General features: G+C 52.6%; 9 protein-coding genes across 9 annotated transcripts; 8 read left to right on the top strand and 1 right to left on the bottom strand.

Annotated features, from left to right (window-relative positions):
* Positions 1-141: 141 nt before the first annotated feature.
* On the top strand, positions 142-1,302 carry A1O3_03918 (uncharacterized protein; the record flags this gene model as incomplete). Its single annotated transcript, XM_007734053.1, has 1 exon — positions 142-1,302. One exon carries the CDS (start codon positions 142-144, stop codon positions 1,300-1,302), a length of 1,161 nt encoding a protein of 386 aa, XP_007732243.1.
* Positions 1,303-3,889: 2,587 nt separating this feature from the next.
* A1O3_03917 (glutamine synthetase) lies at positions 3,890-5,516 on the top strand (the record flags this gene model as incomplete). Its single annotated transcript, XM_007734052.1, has 4 exons — positions 3,890-4,310; positions 4,390-4,655; positions 4,720-4,772; positions 4,841-5,516. The coding sequence occupies 4 exons, from the start codon at positions 3,890-3,892 to the stop codon at positions 5,514-5,516; spliced, it is 1,416 nt and encodes a 471-aa protein (XP_007732242.1).
* A 1,191-nt stretch (positions 5,517-6,707) lies between these two features.
* A1O3_03916 (uncharacterized protein) lies at positions 6,708-6,967 on the top strand (the record flags this gene model as incomplete). The annotated part of the gene is made up of 1 exon (XM_007734051.1): positions 6,708-6,967. A coding segment is annotated over one exon (258 nt), but the record flags the coding sequence as incomplete, so codon positions are not given.
* Positions 6,968-7,468: 501 nt separating this feature from the next.
* On the top strand, positions 7,469-8,830 carry A1O3_03915 (uncharacterized protein; the record flags this gene model as incomplete). Its single annotated transcript, XM_007734050.1, has 3 exons — positions 7,469-7,810; positions 7,867-8,350; positions 8,403-8,830. 3 exons carry the CDS (start codon positions 7,469-7,471, stop codon positions 8,828-8,830), a joined length of 1,254 nt encoding a protein of 417 aa, XP_007732240.1.
* Positions 8,831-9,897: 1,067 nt separating this feature from the next.
* Positions 9,898-10,767, top strand: A1O3_03914 (uncharacterized protein; the record flags this gene model as incomplete). Its single annotated transcript, XM_007734049.1, has 3 exons — positions 9,898-10,129; positions 10,188-10,417; positions 10,477-10,767. 3 exons carry the CDS (start codon positions 9,898-9,900, stop codon positions 10,765-10,767), a joined length of 753 nt encoding a protein of 250 aa, XP_007732239.1.
* Positions 10,768-11,447: 680 nt separating this feature from the next.
* Positions 11,448-12,235, top strand: A1O3_03913 (uncharacterized protein; the record flags this gene model as incomplete). Its single annotated transcript, XM_007734048.1, has 2 exons — positions 11,448-11,537; positions 11,822-12,235. The coding sequence occupies 2 exons, from the start codon at positions 11,448-11,450 to the stop codon at positions 12,233-12,235; spliced, it is 504 nt and encodes a 167-aa protein (XP_007732238.1).
* A 1,512-nt stretch (positions 12,236-13,747) lies between these two features.
* On the bottom strand, positions 13,748-14,554 carry A1O3_03912 (uncharacterized protein; the record flags this gene model as incomplete). Its single annotated transcript, XM_007734047.1, has 1 exon — positions 13,748-14,554. The coding sequence occupies one exon, from the start codon at positions 14,552-14,554 to the stop codon at positions 13,748-13,750; it is 807 nt and encodes a 268-aa protein (XP_007732237.1).
* Positions 14,555-19,217: 4,663 nt separating this feature from the next.
* On the top strand, positions 19,218-21,476 carry A1O3_03911 (uncharacterized protein; the record flags this gene model as incomplete). The annotated part of the gene is made up of 1 exon (XM_007734046.1): positions 19,218-21,476. The coding sequence occupies one exon, from the start codon at positions 19,218-19,220 to the stop codon at positions 21,474-21,476; it is 2,259 nt and encodes a 752-aa protein (XP_007732236.1).
* A 795-nt stretch (positions 21,477-22,271) lies between these two features.
* Positions 22,272-23,215, top strand: A1O3_03910 (small COPII coat GTPase sar1; the record flags this gene model as incomplete). Its single annotated transcript, XM_007734045.1, has 6 exons — positions 22,272-22,290; positions 22,355-22,458; positions 22,575-22,614; positions 22,669-22,734; positions 22,805-23,104; positions 23,175-23,215. The coding sequence occupies 6 exons, from the start codon at positions 22,272-22,274 to the stop codon at positions 23,213-23,215; spliced, it is 570 nt and encodes a 189-aa protein (XP_007732235.1).
* Positions 23,216-24,861: the final 1,646 nt, after the last annotated feature.

Below are 24,861 nucleotides of genomic sequence, written 5' to 3'. Positions count from 1 at the left end.
GTTGTAAGATGATTTTGTACGCGGACAGCTTAAAACATTGATAAAACTGACCATACTCCACAAAGTCAGAACCATTCAACATATCATCTCAATTTCTTAATCTCACCACGCAATCCGTTTATTTATCGCTCAACCACCATCATGTCCTCTACCAGTGCCGCTGACGACCGAAGCGTCGCCTCAACACCAAAGGGGTCGGCCGCCGTACTCCAGGTGGAGCGGCGTGACTATGTCGACCTGGTACCGACACAAAGGGAGCGAGTGCACTCAATGGACGGCTTCGACGACGTTTACACAGACATTGTCGACTACATCGTGCGGTGTACCCACCGTATCTGGGATGAGCGAGACATTGGACTGATCTACACTCATTACACCAACAACTGTGTCCTGTACAGCACCATGGCCACGCTGTACGACCGCGAGTCGGTCGTGCGGGATACCATTCAGCGTCTCGTCACCTTCCCCGACCGGGCTGTGATGGCGACCCAGGTGGTGTGGGATGGTGACGACAAGGACGGTTTCTACACGTCGCACCTCGTGACCGGTACCACTCGGCATACGCAGTCTGGCCAGTTTGGCCCCGCCACCGGCAAAACAGTCGTCAATCGGGTCATGGCCGACTGCATGATCTACCAGAACCGCATCTACCGCGAATGGGTCATCGCCGACAACATGGCCACCATCAAGCAGCTTGGGCTCGACCCGACCCCCTTCGCCCGCGACGCCGCCCAGGAGCTGTTCGACAAGGGGCTCACCGCCGTCGACATTGGCGACAACAGGCGGACGTTGGGTCAGGCGCCTCCCGTCGACGAGCCCGACACCTCCCTCGCCCACAACGACCTCGAGGTCGAAACGCTGTCGTGGCTACACCATGTATTCAACCGCCGCATGTTTGGCCGCATCGAGAAGGTCTACGCTCCCAACGCGCAGTACCATGGCCCCAAAATGGTCGAGCTATACGGCCCGGCCGCCGTCATGCATCAGCACCTCAGTCTCCTCGGCTCCATCCCCGATGCCGTGTACATGCCTCAGCATATCTGCTCCACCCCCTGCGAGGAAGGCGGCGTCAAGGTGGCTGTCCGGTGGGTCATGGAGGGTCATCACCTGGGTTATGGTATTCTGTCCGAGCTCGGCAAACCTACGGGTCAGCGACTGCAGATCCTAGGCGTATCGCACTATCACTATAAGAACGGCCGGATTGTCGATGAGTGGAACGTGTACGACGAGCTCTCTTTGCTCATGCAGATAGAGCTCGGCAAGATGGTTGCGGCCGCCGAGAGGAATGGTAGTGCCGTGTAACCTTCGGCGGTGCAGCGCAACACCTGCGGGTGGTACTAAAGTTTCGAGGCTCGTGAGCTCCTGAAAATCCTCGTCGTGGAGCTGCAACGAGGGTCCGATGGCGAGGCTGAAAGAACTCGTTTGAGCCTTGGCATCACATGTTATAGGGACGGTAGTTTCTCGGCTACTAGAGCCACATTTCCTCGAGGTCCACACTCCATAGTAGCATCCCTTTCGCCTCATCCACATTACTAGCTATTTAGCCTCCTTTACGATACGTTTCTACTGCGCATCTAGCCTGCTAGCAACGCGGAGGTGGGAACTTGCCCAACCCCGCAGCGCCCGTCCAGACCGTGCCCCAACCAATATAGGCTTAGCCCTCTCTCAGCACACGCAATACGTACTTAATCATCAATCTTCTATGAACCAGCCCTGATGTCGTCTCATGACCTAAAATACCGGAAAGATAGAGAGCCTTATGCTCGTTGCACTCCTCGCAACCATTCATGGTACTCTCCATCTTAAAATTCATATTATATTTGGCATACACGTTTACTCGTCGCCGTGCTCCGTGATATGTCTAGTAACAAGGAGGCTATCGACCTAATAAACGACAGCACATATGGACTTGCGGCTAGTATATAAACTAAGGATATTGCCCGTAGCAGCGAGATTATTCGATCTCTCGAAGCTGGAACGGTCTTTATCAATCGCTGCGACTATCCTAACCCGGTAAGTCAAGACCTTGTTTCTAACTTCCATTACAAATACCGAATATTGGCTTACAGTGCTACATAGGACCTGGCTTAGACTGGATAGAAGAATTATAGACTTGGTTGTACACTTAGACCGAAAGCTTTTGATGCCTTCTATAAGTTGAAGAGCTGACTTTAGAGGGTGACCTTTTAGACCAGTCAGCAGCCAATCAACCACATGGATAGCAAGGTCAAACCCTTATAGATCCTATCGTTTGACTCCATGACATGAATACTTTGGCAGTCAGAATGACACGTTTATGCTAATCCCGTTAAATTTCGCGTACTGTGTATACCGTTGTAGTGCTTGTGGCAACAGCGCTTTCCCTATCCTTCTAACTAAGGTATTACACTTCTAGCAAGAATTCGCAGAATGTAGCGGCTACTCTATCTTGTCCATCCTGATAAAGTTCCTATTAAAAATACCTTTTTTATATCTAACAGCTAAAATCTCGGATATGGTGGTCTCGTTGAACTTTATTTAAGCTTGAATGGATAGAACTCGCTGCGGCCGATAAAGTCCCTGCATTTACAACGTTTGCTCGAGGCGATGTTGGTTAGACCTTTCGGAACATCTAGGACGATATCTCGGTGTATCTGGTGCAACGTCTAAGGTATGCCTCGTCGGCTTTAGCAGTAGTATTATGATCAGGATTGCAGACGCACAATAACTCCAACCCGTCTATTAATTCTGCTCCTTCCCGTGTCAATTACAGATGGTCGGCCGAAATCTCCCAACCTGCCTAGTTCCTTCCGACCTGCGCGCCTAGTGAACGTGTAATGATTTTATGCCCAAGCACACTCTATGAATACGTATCTAGTCCGAGTCATACGCCTTGCGTATGTATTCTAGTAGTCGTTTGATCCATGGGCTGTTCTCAGAGAAGGAGTGTTCTTGGCCAAGTCAGATTTCAAACGTTAGAAAGCGAGGTTGACCGTGACTTACTACTCTCAGTGAACAGGAGTCCATCGACGGTCTCCAAGTCTGGGTAATGTTGTTCGTTGGCTACATCTCATTTGCTGACCTGGAGCCCGACTTGGTCTTTTCTGAGATGCAGTTTCTCTAGTCCTCGTTGTAGAAATTCTTTGAAAAGAATTCCAGGACGGCAATGTGAAGGGTTCGTGGCATACTGGATGGCAAACCATCTCAAAGCTTGGATATATCTTGGAAGGGAGACCCTGGTCGTTTGACCGGTGAGTGTTTGTTGGCAGCTGGAACTGGAACCATTCTGATGGAGCGATTTGATTCTACACTCATGGCCCCTGCCTGCTGGAGAAACACAGGTCTACGGCGCGCAGTCTTACTGTGTATACAAACACAAGTGCTTGATAGCCGCGGTACAAAAATTCAGTCATCTAGACCACGTCCTGCTGCATATCGTTGCAACATAAGGGACGAGGCTTTGTGGGGAAAAGGACTAGGGGCTATTGGGACACCGCAATAGGCCTAGGGCCAAACCAGAGAGTCTGATCAGTCCAATCACATTAAGGACCGCGGTATGGACTGCCGCGGCGGATTCCACTTCTCGAGTCTCCATCATGAGTGAGCGAAGTCTGGTCTGGGTCTGGCTAGCCCTTGGAGGCCCATGTCCGTCGGCAGCCATGCAATGCAATGCAATGTCAGAGACAAGACTTTTACCGTTGCATTCGAGGATCCGGTAGGTTCTATGTGCCCGTAGAACGAGTATTCTATCTTGTCTCTCGTGAAGCAGCCGTCGACTTTGGATCTGCGTCTTGCCCACCAACTTCGAACAACTACAACTACAATAAAAAGGCATCGTGAAGAGCGCGAGTGTGCTTTTTTCCTTGTGAACACAATCACCATGGGAGAAGCTTCACCACGCATCGAAGCAATGGCCCCGGCCCCAGCCCCGACAATGGACCACCTGCCGCATTTGCTGCAGCGCGACTCCAAAGTCAAGCTCGCCGGCATTGACTGTGACGGAGTGCTGCGAGGCAAGATTATGTCCAAGGAAAAGTTCCTGTCCAGCTTCGAGCAGGGCTTTGGGATGAGTTCAGCGATTTTTGGATGGGACATGCACGACCTGCTGTACACGACCGAGACCACGGTTACATCAGCAGAGTCGGGATACGCCGATCTCATCGCCGTTCCGGACATCAATTCGTATCGAAGGATCCCCTGGGAAGATGATATTCCCTTGTTCTTGCTCCATTTCACCGTCAACGCAGTGCCCTTGCATGTAGATGGTCGGAGTATACTCCGGTCGATCACTTCGAGGTTGCAGACGCTAGGGTACTCTTCGAAAGCTGGTGGTACGGTTGAAACCCTTCCCTTTCCCCTTGCCTCATATATGCAGGGAATTGGTACGCTGATGATGGGGATGAGATACAGTTGAGCTAGAGTTCTTTAATTACCAGACACCGTCCGAGGACGGGTACGGTGCGAGTTTGGGCACGAACAGACAGGACATGGCGGCGTTCTTGTCTAGGAACACTCCCGGCGCCCTTCGGCCGCTAACCCAGGGCATGTTTGGATACAGTCTCACGCGACAGGCCGCGAACAAACGCTATTTCCACGACATCTACGACAGTGCAGAGCGGTTCCAATGCAATATTGAAGCATGGCACACGGAGAGCGGACCGGGAGTTTACGAGGCTGTAAGTCCACTTTCTTCATCTACTAGGCCTGGCTAGACGGAGCTCGAACGCTGACTCGAGACAGGCTCTGGCGGTGGCGGACACGTGTGAGATTGCGGATCGGGTGACGTTATTCAAGTATGAGAGCCCCCCGATTCATCACTCTACTACCCTATTTATCAGTGTCTAACTAACCACGTCTCTAGATATCTCGCCAAATCGGTAGGCATCGAGCATCGCGTAACACCGTGCTTCATGGCAAAGCCCACGTTCGGCCTGCCCGGCAATTCTGGCCACATCCACATCTCATTATACGACCTCGAGGGCCGGAACCTGTTTGCCCGCGACTCGCCCGACCCGGAGGCACAGTGGAGAGACATAGAACACCTATCCGACGACGGCCGATACTTCCTCGCGGGACTTCTTAACGCTCTCCCGGACATTATGCCTATGTTCGCGCCAACGATCAACTCGTATAAGCGTCTCGTCGAGAACTATTGGGCCCCCGTCAACGTGAGTTGGGGTCTAGAGGACCGACTGTCCTCGATACGCCTGATCGCCCCTCCCGTGGCGAAGCCTCAAGCCACGAGATTCGAGGTGCGGATTCCTGGAGCGGATTTGCACCCACACTACGCCCTGAGTGCGATTCTCGGCGCCGGCCTTCGAGGGATCGAAAGTAAGATGTCTATTCCCATCCCGCCGACGGCGCTGCGGAAAGACAAGCCTGAGTTGTTGCCCAACAGCCTTCTCGCGGCCAACGATAGATTCCGTGCTTCTGATAGCATTGCACGGGAGATCTTCGACGGCAAATTCGTCGACCATTTCGCCGCGTCGAGGGAGCATGAAATCCGAGTGTGGAAGGAATCTGTGACGGACTGGTAAGAGTGTTCCCTCTTTGTTGCTTGTTTGATGTGGAGGGTATCGTGGGACGAGGCTCAGACTAACCTTCGTTTTCTTCACACAGGGAATTCCGACGGTATATTGAGACGGTGTAATTGCCAGGGGTTTGTCAGTATGATGATCTTGGCATGGAATTCTCGTCATTCCCTGATACGACACAGTCGACGTGGCAAGGGCCGTCTACGTGGTCGTTTGTTCCTATATCCTCGAAACGAGTGGCTGCCAGTCAGGATACTGCGAAGATACGTTACACATTTGGCCATCATGATTCTCTAGGGGTTTGGAATTCAACCCCTGAGCAATGCATTCGGGGCCATGTGGTTTCTGCATGATGGAATGGTACGGAGTACGTTTATACAAGACCACAATTCACTTTCTTTCCTCCCGGGTTACCACTAGCTCTCGAAACACAATAGGAGCGTTCGACCAGCGGAAGACCGTCACGAGTAAGTAGATATTTGACTCTCCAACCCCGGCAGACTCGGCCGAACAAAAGTCAATCCGTCAACTCAGAAGCAATGCAAGCTTTGATGGGTCTCCAGGAGTTATTGACCACCCGTTCATTGGCCCGGCGGTATAAGGCTGGGCCCCCCTAATCTAGACACAGCGCTCCATCTGGTCCACCAATCAGACAACGCTCCGCGCCTTCCAATGGCCGCAGTGGGTTCTGGCCAGATTCTGATCATCAGTGGCAACAGTGTCTCGACAGTGTCTCGACAGATCCGGGCGCGCCGGTTCCATTATTTACCGCGGTTGTAAGGTACACTCGCACTCTTACAATTGACTACATTTCGTAATTGACATTTCGCTTCGGAGCAGACCCAATCTCATGGGATGCTTCGTATTAGTGATCGTGACTTTCGTTCCCGAACCCGGAGGTGGTATTTCTCGCGGACGCCGAAACTTGTGCCATCAGTACCAGTGCCTTATCTTCCAACTACTCTTGACAGCAATGCTCCAATTCGTCGAATCAAAAGTAGCTGCGCCTGGTAAGTCTAGTCCAGTCCAGTCCCTCTTTCGCGGTGATAGGCCGCCTGCCCGGCTTTGCTAACGACGCGAATACAGCGATAGGGCCATATATAAGTGATCATGTCTGACCCAGCTGATAGAAGGGGAAAGTGCAAGATGCTATGATAGCGCTGACTTGAATGCCCGCGCAACAGTCTCAGGGGGCAGGGGAACATCAACACCGCCGCTCCGGCCGGCGAGCAGGTTGCCGCTTGGATCAAGAATATCGCCGCCATCTTGAAAGCGGCCGGGTCGAGTTTGAACAAAATCAACAAGACCACCGTCTTCATCACAGACATGAGAAACTTTGCAGAAGTCAATGCCGTGTACGCGGAAGCTATCACGCATTGGCGGCGCGGAGCTGCGTCGCGGTCAAGGAATTGCCGAAAAACGTCACCGTCGAGATCGAATGCGTTGCTCTGCAAAAGAAGAAGTAGATAGGAAAGACGCGTTGGAGAAAAGTACAGTGTCCCAGCAATTGGCAATGCCTGCCGACTGCCGTTGTCAATGTGTACTCGTAGCGCAGTCGTACAGAACCCAACCTTGTAATGACAAAATACCTTAATGAGGAGAATGGTGGACTCTCGAGCGATTCAAAGATGCTTGATATGTGTGTTATCAAGAGGTCCTAGAACGTTTAGCTTAACAAACAGGGGTGAGTGAGCCACCAGCCGCGCTCGAACAAGCGCCGTTCTCGAAATTAGTCGGCTCTGACCCAGCGTCTGTGGAGCAGCTCCTCTTTCATTGTTGGACCCTCCCACCGGCTGTCCAGAGGTCTTCATTCTTCTTGAGGCGTCATTTCGACTGCATGACACAAGAATCATCTCGTCTGTTCGACAAAGACCTCAACCCTCCTGTCCAAGAACAGCAGTACAAGTTGACGGCATAAAGTAGTCACTAGATTGAATTCGGCCAGACTACTCACCATGGACTTTTCTCTGCAACACCACAAGTCATTCATTGGGCGAGCGGCATCAGAGCTTCCAACACCGTCTCTGGTCATCAAACGATCCGTCTTGGACACGAACATCACGAGGTTGCACGACGATGTTGCTCGACTGAACATCGCTTTTCGACCCCATGTCAAAACTCTCAAGGTATTTGTCATGCCCAGTGTCTTGTGGTACACTTTGCTCACTTTTCTTTTCAAGAGTATCGAGGTCACGAGAAAGATGCTCCAGAACGGTAAACACCGGAAAATCGTGGCTTCCACGGTTGCAGAGATCCGTGGCGTTCTCCCGTTGGCGGAGGAGGGTCTTTTGGATGAGGTATGCTCACAGCCTCAAGACATCCCCCTCTATCCTCTGCTGACTGAAGACTCCAGTGTCTCTACGGACTCCCGGTCTGTCCAAGTGCTCTTCCGCAGCTGCACAGTCTTTCTCAGCATGTCGGGATCGCCCTGATGATCGACAACGAGCAACATATACATGTCGTCGAAGATTTTCGCCGGCGTTCGCCGTCAGCAAGTATACCATGGAAGGTCTTCATCAAGATTGATGTTGGATCACATAGAGCAGGTGTTCAAACCAAGATCCCTAGACTTCATGACCTGGTTCGCCGGGCAGAAGCATCTGACTCTGTGGAAGTGGTCGGATTCTACTGTCACGCCGGTCACTCCTATGCCTGCCGGACGCAAGAGGACGCAGAAGGAGTCCTTCGTGAGGAAATTTCGGGCTGCCTGGAGGGCGCGAGTCTCATCGGTGGTCAACGCCCGATCGTCATATCAGTTGGCGCAACTCCTACAGCTCATGTGGTTCAGAGTTTGCAGGCAACTTTGCCCTCACATGTATCCCTCGAACTGCATGCTGGTAGGTTCATGCGTCAAATCCATGGATTGAAAGTGTACTGATGACCGCGAAGGAAATTTTCCGACCAATGACTTGCAGCAAGTTTCCACTGGGCTGGTCAAGCTGACGGATCAAGCAGTACGCATATGCGTCGAGGTGTGCAGCGTGTACCCTGAACGTAATGAGGTCCTCGTCAACGCCGGCGTCATAGCCCTCTCTAGGGAGGCTAGCGAATATCCCGGGTTTGGCATGATTGCAGATCATCCTGGCTGGTTCGTGGTTCGCTTATCGCAAGAACACGGCATCCTTGGCCATCCGGGGGATGTGGCCATTAACGACGGCCCAGGCGAGAAGGCAAGTGCCGACAGCTTCTTCGTCGGCCAGAAGCTCTTTGTGTACTGCCAACACACATGCATCACCGCAGCGGCATTCCATGTATATTATATCGTCGGAGACGATGATGTTGTAGAAGATACCTGGGTCCCGTGGAAAGGCTGGTGAAGTTCATTTGGGAAGTTTCATAAGGGTTAATCCAAGGAAAGCTGTTGCCTTCGCGAGAGAATCTCATCTTTCTAAAAGAAACGGAACTCCCGAAGGTGATGTCTTGACTCTCCGTCGTCCGTAATTGTGCTGCTGCAAGGATTTCGGGCTCGAGTCTCCTGATTGAAAAGACTGCTCGAGTCTTCTGCTCGAAAGCGTAAGAGCTGAGTCCTCTCCGTCGAGCGATAGACTTCTCGAAGCACCGATATATCAAAACATTGAGCCAGGATACCGGTTCACCCGTGAACAAAGCAGACCTAGCTCCGTATCTGAAGGCATGTGAAACAAGTGGGATGCAGCAGTGCCCCCTGTAAGGAGGTGTTATCTGCCGGAACCAACCAACCCGAACCCCGGAATCAGCAAGTAGGATCTGCAGTTGGCTGAAGACAAAACGGTCGATCGTGTAGTATGCGGATCTATGCTATGAGGGCCCCTCGGGAAACAGACAGTTCCCGTGGTCTCCGGCAACGTGCGCTGTTGTTCATCAGGGGAAAGTGTGACAGCAACACGGACAAAATAACATGAAGCTGGTGTTGGTAGAGAGACCAACCAGCCTTGCTACTGGGCTTCACCCAAAACCGGCGAAAGGCGCCCGCAATGCCTCTAGAAGACACCCAATCTTTAAGGTGAGCATTTCGGGAGGACTCTCAGATGAACAATCGGGTCGTCCCGTCCAAAAGGTGGCAACGACGGCGGCAAACAAAGGATGAATCCACACCGCGGTCCGTGATGTGGTTGGACGAAGGCAGTGCGGTTGTCTGGCGCCATCGACCATCCGCCGCCAACTCGATGATAGCAGGGCCGGTCATGTAGCGTGGTCATGAACCGCGGACGAGACGCGCATCGCCCAGAGCATGGAATCTCAGCTCGCCGGTAGAAGCGCGGATTTGCGGGTCACAACGATGGCATTGCAGACTGGGCACGTGTCCGCCATGGTAAGGCGGAATCATACGTGGGACAAAGGACTCAGCAGCCTCCCACCGGAATGCTGGCCTTGAGTCGACTCTGTATTCGCACGGTTGGCAAGCATGGCGAGCAAGCTTCGAATCGCGGTCCTCGAGTGTGATACTCCGATCGACACCGTCAGAAACCAATACGGAACATATGGCGATATCTTCGAAGCTTTCTTTCAGCGAGGCGTAGGGGCTCTGAAGGATTCTGGACATGCAGTCGACCTCGAGGTCAGCAAATGGGACGTTGTCGAGGCACAACAGTACCCAGACATGGACACCGTCCACGGAATTTTGATTACGGGCAGCAGTACGTCCCCCCCCTGTGGCCACTCGGCGGCCATTTCATTAATAGCTTGACCTCGAAGAACACTGTTCCTTTGACGATCAACCATGGATTGCGAAATTGGTCGCATACGTGCAAAAGGCCTACCAACTGGGCCAGCCACGGGTTCTGGGAGTGTGTTTTGGCCACCAGATCATTGCGCGTGCGCTGGGGGCTTCGGTTGGGAGAAACGACGCAGGATGGGAGATTTCGACTTGCCAGGTGCAACTCACAACAGAAGGGTCGGCGCTGATGGGAGGCCGAGAGAGCCTGGTAAGCACATCTTCAGTCTTCGGACAGCATCGCATGTTCTAACCGAAATATTCTCGCAGACTTTGCATCAGATGCATCGCGATATCGTCCTCGATATTCCCAAAGGCATTACCGGTCTTGGGTTCAGCGACCGGTGCCTGGTGCAAGGACTGTACCTCCCCAGGCGATTGCTGTCGTTCCAAGCGCATCCTGAATTCAACGAGAAGATTATGTCCGAAATCCTGGCAGTTCGGCGCAACCAAGCCATCTTTACGCAGGAAATGTTCGAGGACGGGCAAGCAAGAGCACCTCTGGCTCACGACGGCAACTTAGTAGCACGGGTATCCTGCAAGTTCCTGCTTGACCCGTAGCACGAGTGGTGGGAGTGCAAGGTTGGACCAAAATGCCCTCTTTCTTGGTTGATATCGCCTCTGTGTCTGCAGCGTGTCCATGCTAGTCAAAAAATCATGACATCCGGTCAAGTATGACATTGAAACATCCTGCTAGAATTCGGGCATCACGAGGGGTCAATATCTGTCGAGGTCTAGTTACAGTTTCACAACGCAGGTCCACCATATATAAAAGTGCACAGCTATCCTTTATTACCTAGTAAAGACGAAGAGTAACGACGCCTTCGCGCGAGAAGATACTTGGTAGTGGTATTCGAGGAAAGCTCTAGAGACACGGTAGGTTAGGTGCTATCGGCACACGTCCACGGGGTCCGACGACGAGAAGTACCCGATTGTCTAATATACACGTTCATAATCTGCGGGAGATAGATTAGCTAGAGTGGAGGAGATAGCGGCACGCTTCCGGTGCAGCGCCGAAGGAGGAGACTACATAATTAGATGTCGACCGACGAGGGCGGGTGCGACGGAGGCCAAAAGCGGCGCCCACAACAGCCGTTTTCGGTGGCCGTTACTCCGTATAGCATCAGCATCCTCGCTGCTACAATTCGTCATCAACCTCAAACTCAATCCCATACATTTTCTGGCCTCCCCAGTTGAACTCCGCTGAGCCATATCAACAATTGGATTCCAAACCCAGCAGCATGACGACTCAAGCATCGTCGACGGTCCACGTCCCGCGCGTGGCGATCAGATTCTGCACGCAATGCAAATGGAACTTGAGGGCCGCTTATGTGAGTGCCACTCGCTGATATCATTGGCGGCTTCAGCCTAAGTTCTGTCTTTTGCCTCCAAATGCCGGTGCTTGGACCTATCCATCCAGGAGTCAAATTGCGGTACTCGAACATATGTCGAAAGACAAAGTCGAAGGGCGTGATCCTTCGTTGTTGCACGCTTCTGAAACCACCATCGAAGCACCTTCCACTCGCCCAATTCTGAGACATTTTCTTTCCCAGATATAGCAGTGTTCTTGTTCAACGATCGAGCTGGCTAGCCAGGCTGACAATATCGCCCCCAGTACGCCCAAGAACTTCTTCAAACCTTCGGCACCGGTATTGGCGAGGTGGCGCTGATCCCCGCGACGGGCGGTATCTTCACCGTCATCATGACCCATGCTGTGTCTCAGTCTGCTGGTCCGTCGGGCATCGAGGCCGAGGCCGGCTCCAAGCCCGTCACGGTCACGGAGACAGTGCTCTGGGACCGCAAAGTGGATGGTGGGTTTCCCGAGACGAAGGAGTTGAAGAACCGAGTCCGAAATATCGTCGATCCGGACAGGGACCTCGGCCACATCGACCGGAGTCTCAAAAAGAAGGATCAGGGGGTGGATGGCGAGCCGCGAACCAAGGCACAACAGCAGCCCGACATTGTGCACCAGCCCACTGGACAGTCTGGCAAGCAAGAAGAAACCAAAGACTGCGAAGACTGCAAATGATACCTCCGCACACTCTGCCACATCACAAGACTGACTCGACGGCTTTTCTCTGTACCACATCCAAACCAAACCAATGATGTTGTACCCGGCAGTGAGTAACAGGTCAACATGCTTGAGAGGTCCCGGACCTTAGTGTCTCAACTACTCTTGTATCTCAGGTTCACGGCTGAAGCAACAGCCTACCATGGCTGGCAGCCATGGCCTCAGATAGTATCGTTCTTTGAAACAGAACCCAGCAACAGCTGTGATGGCCTTCAATGGGGGTTTCAAGGATACTGTACAGGAAGCAAACAAAGACACGAACGCATCGAGGTCAGCCTACATTACCCGATCTGAACACGGCAAGCAGATCAGACGGACTAGTACCAGACGAGACCTGTGTTGATCAACCTTGTGTGCAGTGACAACATGGGTACCAAACCCAAGACCTGGCGGCACGAACCAAAAACACCTCGAACGTGGCCAACCAAACCAAACAAGAGATACAATTTAATTCCAGGACCAACAAAAACTCCTCCCTATAACCCCCGTGAGGGAGTTATAGGGAGGAGAAACCAGGAAGAAACCCAGTTTTTTTTTTTTTCTTTCAATTTTCCTCAACACACCAAATCAGTCGTCACCTCCTCACGGAGACTCGAACTGCATACCAGGCCTCCAGATACCACATGTAGTGAGTAGAGATGGGATTTAATAGGTGGGAATCGAACCCTGGTCGGCCCATTCAGTCAGCTAGCAGTACCCTTTGACCTGATACCAACCCAAGTTAAACCGCCCTCAGAGCCGTACAGACCACTGCACGACCGGGGTTGGGCCCTGAATTGTTGAGAGGAATTCCGCGAATCAAATATATCAAGGGCCATTAATTAAAGATCCTGCCGTGCAGTGCGGTGTTGGAGGCGGCCCTGGCCCGCCAAGAGGGAGAGGGTGGTGTGGTGTTGTGTTGTGATGCTGGAGGGCTCCCAAGTTGCACGGGCATGAGATCTGAGCTCGATGGTGGTTCAAGTGCGGAATTAATTAGCCTGGGTTTCAGCAGAGACGAGCTATACCGGCGGAGAGAGGGCAGCTGGGGGTGTCAGGGAGGGCACATTCGAGCTATTGGTATACGAGCTATTGGTATACGAGCCATTGGTATACGAGCCATTGGTATACAAGACTTGAGTACGGATGCTGGACTTTCGTGTCAATCACCAACTTGACTACCCTCGGAAGGGGTGAATTGTTAGTTTCAGGCTGAGCCATCACTCTGCCATGACATCAACCTGTCTGATACTGTGACAAGAAAGACAGATCCAATTCCAGAGATAGAAGGTATATTTATACTGGAAGGACCTTCCCAGGGCTCCAGAACCATGCTACTTTGTGCGCCCCTCACACGTAAAACAAGACCGCTAACACCAATACCAAATGTACCTACATGACCACACCTATATTGCCCATAGTAGTCCTTCATCCCACGCCGCCGCTCTCAAGTGCGGCATCATCACTGCAGTCGGCCACCGAAGCAAGTCACGCTTACTTCTTGTTCAGTTTCTTCTCCACGTATTTCCTGATTCGCTTGTCGCTCATGAGGAAGCCTGTCACCGCAACTCCGAGGAACAACTGTGAAGCCGCAGCGCCGGCGCCGGAATCCGAGTGGTTCGAAGCGGGTTTCGAGGACGATGGTGCATTGAGAGATGTCGTCTTGGAGCCGAGTTCGGGATACCCTGCCGGAGCGCTCTCAGAGGATGACCGGGAGGCTGCTTTTATATCCGATCCGGCTTCATTGTGAGCGTCGTCTTCGTCTTCGCCTCCAGTTCTCATTCCGACCGGAGGGTGAGCCTTGCGATCTTTCTTTCGCTGCTCCTCTCCTGCAACCCACTCGGCCAGGACCTCCGGCTCAGGAAACATCCTCCGTCGAAAGGCAATCCAGAGCGGAACCAGCAGACGGTGCAGCCGATCCTCCTCCCTTTGGGCATCGGGGCTCACCTTCTTCGTCGCGCCGGTCCAACTGCCCCGTGTCGATCCGGATTTCAAGTCGCTGACCGAGTGACACCATGAGTGGGCGAACTGAGATGCGGCAAATGCGCCCGTGCAGTTCCTGTAGGCGTCTTTGGTGCCTTGCTGCAAGAGCCGGATGACGGCCGGTTGCTCGCGGAATGCTTTGAGGTCATGGAAGAATTGGCTGTGGGATGGTTTCTGGATCAGCAGCGCGTCGAAGAAGCGGGTGTAGCATGCAGGCGATTCGTTCAGGGATTGGATATATCGAAAATGGTCGGGCGGGATGCCTGGGTCATCAACCCATTCTTGTTCAAAGTGAGGGGAAGATGTCGCGGTTGACATCCTCTTGTGGACGAATCGGCGTGCTGTATTCGACTTCCGCGGTGCCTTGGCCCTTGCAGAAGGACACGTTGTATCACGCCCGGCCTCCTTTGTTGCGTGGCAAAGCAAGAATAACCATGTGTGAACGACCAGATAGATGTAGTAGGGAAAAAAGAAAGGTCAAACGTTGATGACCGTCATCTCAACTCTTGAACGGGCCCTAGCACATATGCATTCGCTCCTGGGTCAGTCATTGTATGTATGCATGCTGTAGGTGTGGCGGAGGTTGAGGGCAAGTTCTGAAGTTCGAGAACGGAAGCCAAGGCTTCCAGTCAGCCTTGTTGCGTGGCTTTACATCACCCAGCCACAGTCAACACCCCAGCGGATCTGCCTCCGTGATGGAATACAATTTCAATCCGCAGAAGCAAGCTATGTTTCAATCAGTAAGTGATGCGGAACTGCTTGGGTAGCGATTTTCTTCTCATGAGCCTTTCTCAGCATTACGACTAGCATTACAGTGTGCAGCATCTCCTTCGCACGGAGCATACTATAGGTATAGTTTACGTACGTTATTGACGTTAGCAGACCAAACACGTGATACAGCATGAACGCAAAGATTAAGCAGATCATCAAACTGGCCGACTTCAACATGGCCCCTGATGCATGCTCATCTCGCATCGCTTAGCGAAGTCAGTAGCTCTGACTGATGCGAATGGAGGGGAACAGCTAGGCACGTACTCCGTAGATCTTGGTCAGACAGGTCATGCGGGACGTCAACGCCAGATGTGACAGCTAGGAGAACATGCGGTGAGCGACGGAGGCATCATGTGAGAGCCTTGCTTCTATAATGGGGGGCAGGATCAGCAGCACCTTGGAAGGAGACACAGCGTGGCTGTTGCCGGACTTGAAACAGAACAACATCTTCTCCACCTTCATCCTCCGTCAGCAGCGCTCTCGCAGGACTCGAAGGGGTTGGAACTTGAATATATGGACGCAGTTTGGAGGACTCGAGTCTGTATGGAGTAGTACTTCTTACTACATGTACCTAGTACAGAGTAATAATAATGCGTGCGTAGTAGTACTCCGTAGTTTGGCAATGGCCTTTTGCTTGGCCTTGCGGCGATGCTGGTGAATGAAAACCAGCGCCCGGGAGCTCAAAAGGGCAATCCGCCCGCCGCAACGGGCTACAACGGGCTACAGCATGCCCCTCAACCGCCAGCATGTCTGTGACTGGCACCTAACTGGATGCAAGACTGGTCGCAGCAGCAGTCGCCTGTAGCATCTCGTCCTGCTGCAGCCGAGACTCGTTGCGCACTGGCATTCCACGCTACAGTCAGGCTTGAGCACGTCGTTCTCTGTGATTGTGCAAGCGTGGGGAAATCTGCTGCGAATCTGCTGCTGCATTAGCCCGCGCCATTTGACGGGCATGTCATTGGCTCCCCATAAATGCCTCATAGAAAAGGGCCTGGTTCGGTGGTTCGGTGGTTCGTCTCGTGGGGCGAGACCTCGTCTTTGCTTCCCGTCCGTCGAGCACCGTAATTAATTGTGCACTCCTCTCCAAGTGCCGAACGAATGATAGAATTGGCAAATATCCATTCAGATGATCCAGTGTGGAAGCCAGCCTGCCGTCGGTCTTGCTCCGCATTTCATCAAGACGGCGCTCCTTCGTTCTTGAGACTGCCGACCAACATGGTGTATGTCGCCGCGTATGCCGCAGCCCTGGTTCCCACCCCTTCTCGCGAGTGAGAGCATTCTTGGATGAGTAGCCGGCCTCTTTCCAACGTGTCAGCTGCACCGCACTTCTAGAATGGCCGTTAATAATATTATTGGCAAGAGAAAACAAGCCGCACAGACCGCTGATTCAGTTGACGGTTCCAAGGAGGACAGACACGCGAAACGCGGGCCGCGGTGGGCTGGTGGACTGGTGGACTGGTGGGATGTTGGACGGATGGTGGACTTTCCTAATTACAATCCTCTTGTGGAGAGCTTCTACATACAGAGATGTCACATCAAGCAACCGCGCAGCATACCACTCCTTGGTTCTCCCTTTCGCCCGTGTCGAGGTAGCGCGTGCGCTGGCTGGCTCACGGTGGACGGTGGACGCGAGAAGGTGCAATAATGATGCTTGATGCAGCAAGCTCGCGGGGACAAGTGCGCTGCCATCGCAGTGGCCGGTCATGCTCTCAGGCTTGCATGTCGGAACTACATCGCACAACCGGCGGTCTCCTTCAAGCACTCGCCCGTCTACGTCCATATCACCGTAATAGTAGACATGCAAGTAAGAGTTTGCGAGCCGTACGGCCCGTCACAGATCTCTTGGTATGCCTATCCTGTCAGCTGATGGAAGGTATGTCCAATGCCCACCCCAGTCAGCACAACAACCTTTCGCAGGAAAGGAAGATCAATCCGGTAGCGGTAGAAGTCGGGGTCTGAACGTCAAGGTAGAGGCAATGTTGATCGGATCAGACGCAAGTTGCGCTTATGAGAGCTGGTATATTCAACTTGGCCACGTCAATATAGCCCAAAGACCCGGGCCTACAACAGCAATCTTTATGGCAGTGATCTCCGTACTCCGTGCTACTTCCCTCTACGTACCACTGTTCACGAAACCACTTGTGATCACAAGGCAGGGCCAGGTCTGCAGCAGTCCAGTAGTAGTTGTGCCCCTCGTATCGGACATCAAATGCAGGGAACTCGGGCATGACAGACAGGGATCGGAGACACTGACTAGGCAGGGCCTCCGTCATATTGCGTCAACAAAGTCCACGTTTTCCCTGTCACCATGCCTGCAGAGGGTCTTCCTAACATGTTAAAACAACGGTGCCGTCGTCAAGAGGATTGTTCCGGAAGCACAACAAAATCTTGCCAATTAAAATCTATATCTGGTATCAATGCTATTGTAACGATGGTCGGATGGTGCGTCGCACAAAGCTGATCGGCAACGTTGCCAGGCACCAGATCAGGGAACTGCCAACCCGGTACTCCGTATGAACTGTTGTTCGGTGAGATCAGCATGGCTGTGGACTCTGGAGGAAGGGAACAAATTTAGCACTCGTTTGATTGCTGCGTTCGATCGGAAGATGGCAATCATATGGAATAAAAACAAAAAGTGAGCATGAGTATCCATGTGGGTGCAGTCTCAACTGCTTCGCCCAACTGCAATAAAACCAATGTCGGGAATGAGTGGGTTCAATATCCCAACAGCTCAAGGGTCTTTAACGAATGGTGCAGTTTTTGACTGTAGTGGGCGGTCTCCACGAGGCATTCGAGGCATTCTCGAGAGCCAGGTTTCCAGCTGGACAAAACGTCTGTGATGCTGGATCAACAGGCAAGCGATCAACTAGGCCCAGTCAGCGGTAGTTAGAGAAGACTCGGACTCCTACCGCCCTTTTGAAAAAACCTTCTTCCTGGGCTGCACTTGGAGAAGAAAAGAAAGTGGATGAATCCACAGCCCGACAAATTCTGCGTTGGTTGGAAGCTGCGTAGCATTTAGCACGGCAGTCACCACTACTACGTACTACGGCCGCCACTCTGCCCGCCTGACTGGAAAAGGGCGACTTGCCGTCACTACCGATGGAAAGTCCTCGGGCTTGAGTGAACCCCATTTCGCCCTGGGGGCCTCTAACAGCAAGCTTTCTCCTGGGCAGCCCACCGCCGGCCTCTTTGCCCCCAGCGGAAGCCTAAAAATGCCTCCTAAGCCTACCAGGTACCTAGCAGTGCCCCCTTAGCCATAGGGACCTGTCCGTCAATTCGAGCCCACCCTGCCCGCCATTCCGAATCCTGCCCTGCACAGGCCAGAGGTACATGCTGGCTCGACCGTAATCCCCCCCCAGGTACCTGCGAAGGAGACGAAGGAGACGGAGTCTGCTCTGGTTGCCGCTGCTTGTTGTTTGTTGGCTCTGCTCTATCCCCGAACATACCTAGCCTGCCTCTAGCCTGACCTTGCACCCTTCTGCTTGCTTCACACGCACACATTCTGGCGTAAGCAATTCTGTCACTCCTCGCCTCTCTCACTCGTGGCTGCCCGCATTCTCCCTCACCAACAACCCTAACCAACCAACAAACGCATCACACACCCTCTCTCTCTTCTATTACTACGCACCATCGCCATCCCACTTCCGTCCTTCTCCCTACCTAGGTCTCTTCCTCCGTCGCTCCTTTCAATACCTTACCTTCATCCTCACCTTCATCTTCGCGTAAGCGACACAACCCTACTCACATATATTGGCGCAGCTGACAAGTCTCCCAGCATTTGTGCGCCCGTTTGCTCCGAAGCCCGCGCTTGCAGGCCGCAGCTAAACGTCCTACACCGCAGAACGCCACCCTAAGTGCGCCCTTTTGCGCGATCATCTACTCTCTCGTCCCAATCTCCGTCCTCCCTCAATCCTTACGACTTCTCGGTGGCCCGGCGGACGCATTACTTGACTCCAGACAAACACTATGTCGAGATCGAATTTATAACAACGGCGGTCCCTAGGGCCAAAACCAACCTCGCTTTACCCAGTACATAGACCGAGTGTCTATGTTGGGGTTTCGCTGTGCTTGAAGGTTCATTCTTCAAGTCCTTAGCGATTCGAGGGCTCCTTGAAGATCACCTTCACATACATTTCTGCGCGTACCGGTTCCCGTTTCGATGGCTCATCATCAAAGACACCAGACAGACGCCCGGAGCATGAGTTCAGCCATGCAAAGCTTACTAAAGATGTTCAACTTATCCAACGCTCCCACCGTACCTCTCGACGACGATGAACTCAGTGGCGAAGCGGACGAGCCGCCAGACGATCGAATTTGCCCTCTCAATACGCAGTTCCATCGGGATGGTCTGCACAGCAGATCGATGGCTCCTATAAACCCTCGGCGTGAGTCGTTACTGACTCGGGCCATCCTGGCTGAATCAAAGAACGACGACACCTCCCGCGGCCTCTCTACAACCTCATCACGCAGCACTGGTAGCATGGCCTCGACCGCGGAGCTGACCAGCGACGGCGATGCTACAAGCCCCTCGCGTTCGACAACCCCTAGTCCACCACCTCCGCCAGGTCGGTATTCTCGACTTCTCAACTTAAAGAAAGAGGGTCCACCGGCCCCGAAAGTCGTGATTGCCCCAGTTGTGGAAGATGACAAGCCAGCCGTGGCCGACGTCGGCGAGGCTGCCGTTGAGAAGACGCTTGGCCGTAAACGTTGCATAATGTTTGCCTGTGGCGGGACTGATTCGGAGAAGAGCAAAGATAATGTCTCGTTGCCAACAAAAGCTCCTGCCGGCCTAGAAGCGCCAAAGCGGAAGTGCATGCTAACCTTTGCTTGCCCTACTCGGTCCGATTCCAACGAGAACAAGGTGTCCTCGTCGAAACTTCGCGTTGAGCAAAAGTCCTCGCGTCGTCCTTCGCCTGCACCAGCATCCATACGCAGACCAAATTCAGGGTCTGCAGATCTCTCTGGCCGATCGGTCGAAACAGCCAAGCCATCTTCTCCTCATCGGCTACGACCCAACCCACCTTCGCACAAAACATCGTTTCACGAGTTTGGCAGTTCTCATGACGAGACCGATTCCTGGGTTGACAAACCGGTTATCCACAAAACCAAGCTGACCTTGAATGATTGCATGGAAAAGGAGATCCGCATCCGTGATATTGGACGGCAGGCAGAAGAGGAAGCAGAGGAGGAAGAACGCGAGCAGGAAGAGCTTGAAGCCGAATTGGAAGTCAATGACAACGAAGATGATTTCGCTCCCTCGGACGACGATGCCGCTTCTGATGGGGGTAACGAGTCCGATGACGAAGGCGGATTTGCCAGCTCAGATGATGAAAGTGATGCGGGCTCGGAATATCAATTCTGGGCGCCCTCTACCAACATTGCTCGCGGTAGCATGGAACACATGAACCTCCGCCACTTCAGCTCTCGTCAGCAATCTCCGGCCAGTTCAATCGAGTCCTTGACCCATTCGGGGAGCCCTCCTCTTCACTCCAGGACATGGTTTGTTCGTCGAGGCAGGAGGCAAGTGCCCAGGGTGCCGAGAATGAGACCAGGAACCCCTGAGCTACCAGACAGCACTGACTTCGTCTGCGGAACCCTCGATGAAGATCGACCATTGGAAGCAGCGTACATATCGTGTCGTGAACAGAAGAAACGCGAGAAACACATTCCGATTCCACAGGATATTGACCCGAGCTTCCCCACCACGGACCCAGACGAGGAGGAAGATGAGTGCGATGACCATGAGATTGAGGAGTTGCAGCATAGCTCTAGCGACGCCCGCTGGCCCATGGATCAATTCGCGCGGTTCGAAGATGATACTCGGGGTCGCCGCAAGTCACCAGTCCTGTCACCCCAGCACCACTCCCCCCCGGCTCATGTGGCCTTTGGTGGCAGGCAAGAGCACCGCCGCGGAATTCATCGTTCGCCACCTCCACCAAAGCATGTCATTGCACGATCTCCAGTGTCAGCGCGAAAGCTTTTCGGTCATTCACCATCAAGACTTAGATCGCCACCTCCTCCTGCCCGACTCCGATCACCCCGTGGGTCGCCTACATATGTGAATGTCCCATCCCGCATGGGTACTAGAGGCCTTGCTCAACGTCCACATATGGAACGTACTGCATCTCTTCCTGACACGCCTAACCCCTTCTTCCGAAATTTCAACATTGGAAGTCCTTCCATTTCCAACATCGCCTCTGGAGCGGTCACTCCCGTCGTTGAGGGGCCTCCTCGCTTGGACATGCATGTGCGTGGACCGGTTGACATTGTCATGGGGCTCGAGAAAAAACGCCAAAAGCGTAAAGAGAAATATTGGCGCCAGCATTGGCGCAAGGCTCGAGAACAAGGAGAACGAAGACCCCTTCGCGGCCGTGGGGCCGAAAGAATGAAGGAACTCGGTCTTGTGTGTGCTGAACGGTTGAAGGGATACGGCGTTGGCCAGCAGACCCAACTGGTACTTTCACTCTAGTCTCCCATGTCATCGGGGCATGATGGTGGACTCACTTTTTGCACATATACCGTCGGTCATTTGTGTACGATTTTCTCCTGGACGGGCACATTTGAGTCCCCCCCTTTTTTTGCACATATACGGGAGTGTGGCGCTGTGCGCTCCTGATGACGACTGTCATGAAGATCGGCGCAGGCGAACGGATCATTCGCTTTTACCTTCCGTGCCATTTCGCGCCGGTTCCGGTCTTTTATGCATAGCAATGGCGCATGTTTGGGGAGCATTGGTATTGTAAATACATGACCATCAGCATGGTCCCCTTAGCTCAGTGACTCTCGGGCACGACGCTCGATCGATGAGTCTGAATGAAGAAGTTAGAATCAGCGCCTAGAAATACCTAGTACCTAGTACCTGCCCGCTTGTCTCAGTTGTGGAAAGCGTGCTTTGATGGTGACGACCTACAAGTCCGGGTATCTCCTACGGAAACAGAGTACATTATAGGTACCTTAGGTACGTACTATTCGGAGTAATTAGGTAGTGCAGTGTCCGGATGTCAATGACCTATCACGTGATAATAATAGCATGACTTGGCGGACTTGGCGCCGGCGACGTCGAGAGACTCTCCAGGAATCCTGAAGTTCAAGTTGTGAAAGCGGCCCACTGCTGTGAGATCTGGCCGCCCGGGCTCGTCACTACTATTTACCACTGACGTGAACCAAGCTTCAGTCGCCAGGAACTGGTATCCAACTCAACCTTGTCGCTTCTGGACCGCTACTCTCTACTCTCCCTGAACGATCACTTCCACCGACTGTAACCATGTGGATCATCAATTGGTGTATGCGACCCTTACGTATTTCACTCTCCTGACTCGACCCGGAGACTGACATTCTTGTGCCTAGTCTACGATGTCCTTGCCTCGCTTGGGCTGCTCAACAAGCATGCCAAACTACTCTTCCTCGGCCTGGACAATGCGGGAAAGACGACCTTGTTACATATGCTGAAGGTACGAAGCAGTTCTTGGATTCGTACCCGACCTGCACATGATAACCATGCGGGTGGCCACGATTCTTCACAACTGCGCAAGCCAAGTTCAAGGGATTAACGCTGACAATGCTCCAGAATGACCGAGTAGCGATCCTGCAACCTACCCTACATCCTAGTATGACACCCTTGCATCCTCGGATGGACTCATGATCTCTAAACATCTCCACAGCTTCCGAAGAACTGGCTATCGGCAACAACAGGTTCACAACCTTTGATCTCGGAGGCCATCAACAAGGTACAGACACAATACCCACAATCCTACCACGGCTAAGGAGCATCTTGGACTAACACAATCTTCACGAAAGCCCGCCGCCTCTGGCGCGATTACTTCCCTGAAGTATCCGGTATTGTCTTCCTTGTCGACGCAAAGGACCACGAACGTCTCCCCGAAGCGAAGGCCGAACTCGACGCTCTCCTTGCCATGGAAGACCTGGCTAAAACCCCTTTCTTGATCCTTGGGAACAAGATTGATCATCCAGATGCAGTGTCGGAGGACGAATTGAGACATCAGCTGGGCCTCTACCAGACCACCGGAAAGGGAAAAGTACCACTTGAAGGAATCAGGCCGATCGAGGTTTTCATGTGCAGTGTGGTGATGAGGCAAGGTGAGTCTACAATCCAATCCTGCACACGGGGGCTAGTTGGGCAAGGATAAGCTGACTGGGGTTTATACAGGCTATGGTGAGGGCATCAGGTGGTTGTCACAATACGTGTAAACATTGACTCATGTCCTCCCTATGGCACGCATACGCCATCCAAACAATGACTGCAAAGCTAATGACCGCAAATCCGACCCATGTTTCCAACCCCACTGAAACACCCGCATTATACAAAGTCATTTTGGAAGCACTCAAGATCAAAAGACGCATCAAGGGGTAGAGCAAGGTCGATTAAGAGCACAAGACATTATGAAAGAGAACAAGATCCTGCGATTGCATTATCTCAAACAGATCTTGTCCAAGTTCACACCACTAAGGTCAGATGACTTTGGGTTATGGCGTTTCTTTGGCATTGTATCAAGTGCTTGGACCACGTACAAGCACTCATGCATTGCACTTCCTACCCATCTCTCTTCATTTATGCAACTGCATGATTCCGTTGTCTGTCTCCCGAGCAAGTTCGTGATACTTTGGGCCACAGACCAGCCTTCTGGTCCGTTCGCTTTGAGAGCTCAAGCAACCAGTGCATCACATCAGTGCCCTACACAGTGCAAGGCATCGCGGGCCGGTCTACTTATCTTACAGACTTTGGACGAGCTCTCGCCGGATCTTAGTCGGTGAAGACGGTCTTGACATTCCCAGGCCGATTGCCCACGCAGCCATCCAGCCTTTACTACCGCACTTGACATGAATTCCCAGTCCATCATAGCCCTTGGACACCACCTGCTATGCCAAATCAGCCAGATCTCTTTATCCCTTTTTCTCCTTGTCTTATTTGTCTTCCTCTCATCCGTCTAACACGGACGGTGAGAGAGGAGACAGATTATGACGCCGGGCATCAAATGTTGCAGGTTTCCTGATATCTGCAACTCCTTTTTGCTGGATCCGTCATCATGTGTTGCTTGGTTATTGTCTCGGCCCTGTTCTGTTCTGTTGTGTTTGTTGTCTCTGCCCTGTCCATGTCCTGTTCTGTCCTGTTCTGTTCTATTCTGTTCTATTCTGTTCTATTCTGTTCTATTCTGTTCTTTCTACACTTCATAGTCCTGCAATTCCAGATCTCTCACCACCATCCACCTCATCTCATCTCGTCTCATGTCCTCCAGCTCCCTCGTGACTGTAGGTAGGTCTTGATCCCGAGAGGCGCCGCCACAGTAGGTCTTGGTCCCGAGAGGCGCTGTTCATCCACTGCATCCGATTAGCATAGCAGAGCAGGTCTGATTGCTCTCATATTCATTACCCATAACCACGTGTTCAGTGTATCATATCAGTGAAACCGTGGTTTTCTTTTCATGGACGCCACCCGCAACTTACCCTCACACCTCACACCTATCTCCTTTTCCTCGTTTCCTCGTTTCCTCGTTTCCTCGTTTCTCGGGTTCTCTATAGATATCCTACTATCCCACTTTCCCATGGAGACTGAATCCCTGATCTCCGGCATGTGACATCCACATCCACATCCACATCCACACCATCATCGTCTTCCTTCCTCCCCATCCGCTCCTAGACCATAACATAGTGTCCAAACAATTAAATCTCCAATTTCCTTACTTTACTTGACGGAATGGGTTAAGGGCCGTGTTTCATCTCTCTCACCTCTCACACCGGCCCATCATCTTGAATCGTCGACTCTTTCATGGGAACGCTATCGGGATACTGCTTGCCCTTTGTATTGCTTGCCTTTTATTTGGCATATTTGCAATGGG

Source organism: Capronia epimyces (genome assembly GCF_000585565.1).
Source record: "Capronia epimyces CBS 606.96 chromosome Unknown aczIQ-supercont1.3, whole genome shotgun sequence".
Classification (NCBI taxonomy): domain Eukaryota; kingdom Fungi; phylum Ascomycota; class Eurotiomycetes; order Chaetothyriales; family Herpotrichiellaceae; genus Capronia; species Capronia epimyces.
The sequence above is the reverse complement of the archived record's forward strand: the minus strand, read 5'-3'. Positions and strand labels throughout refer to the sequence as shown.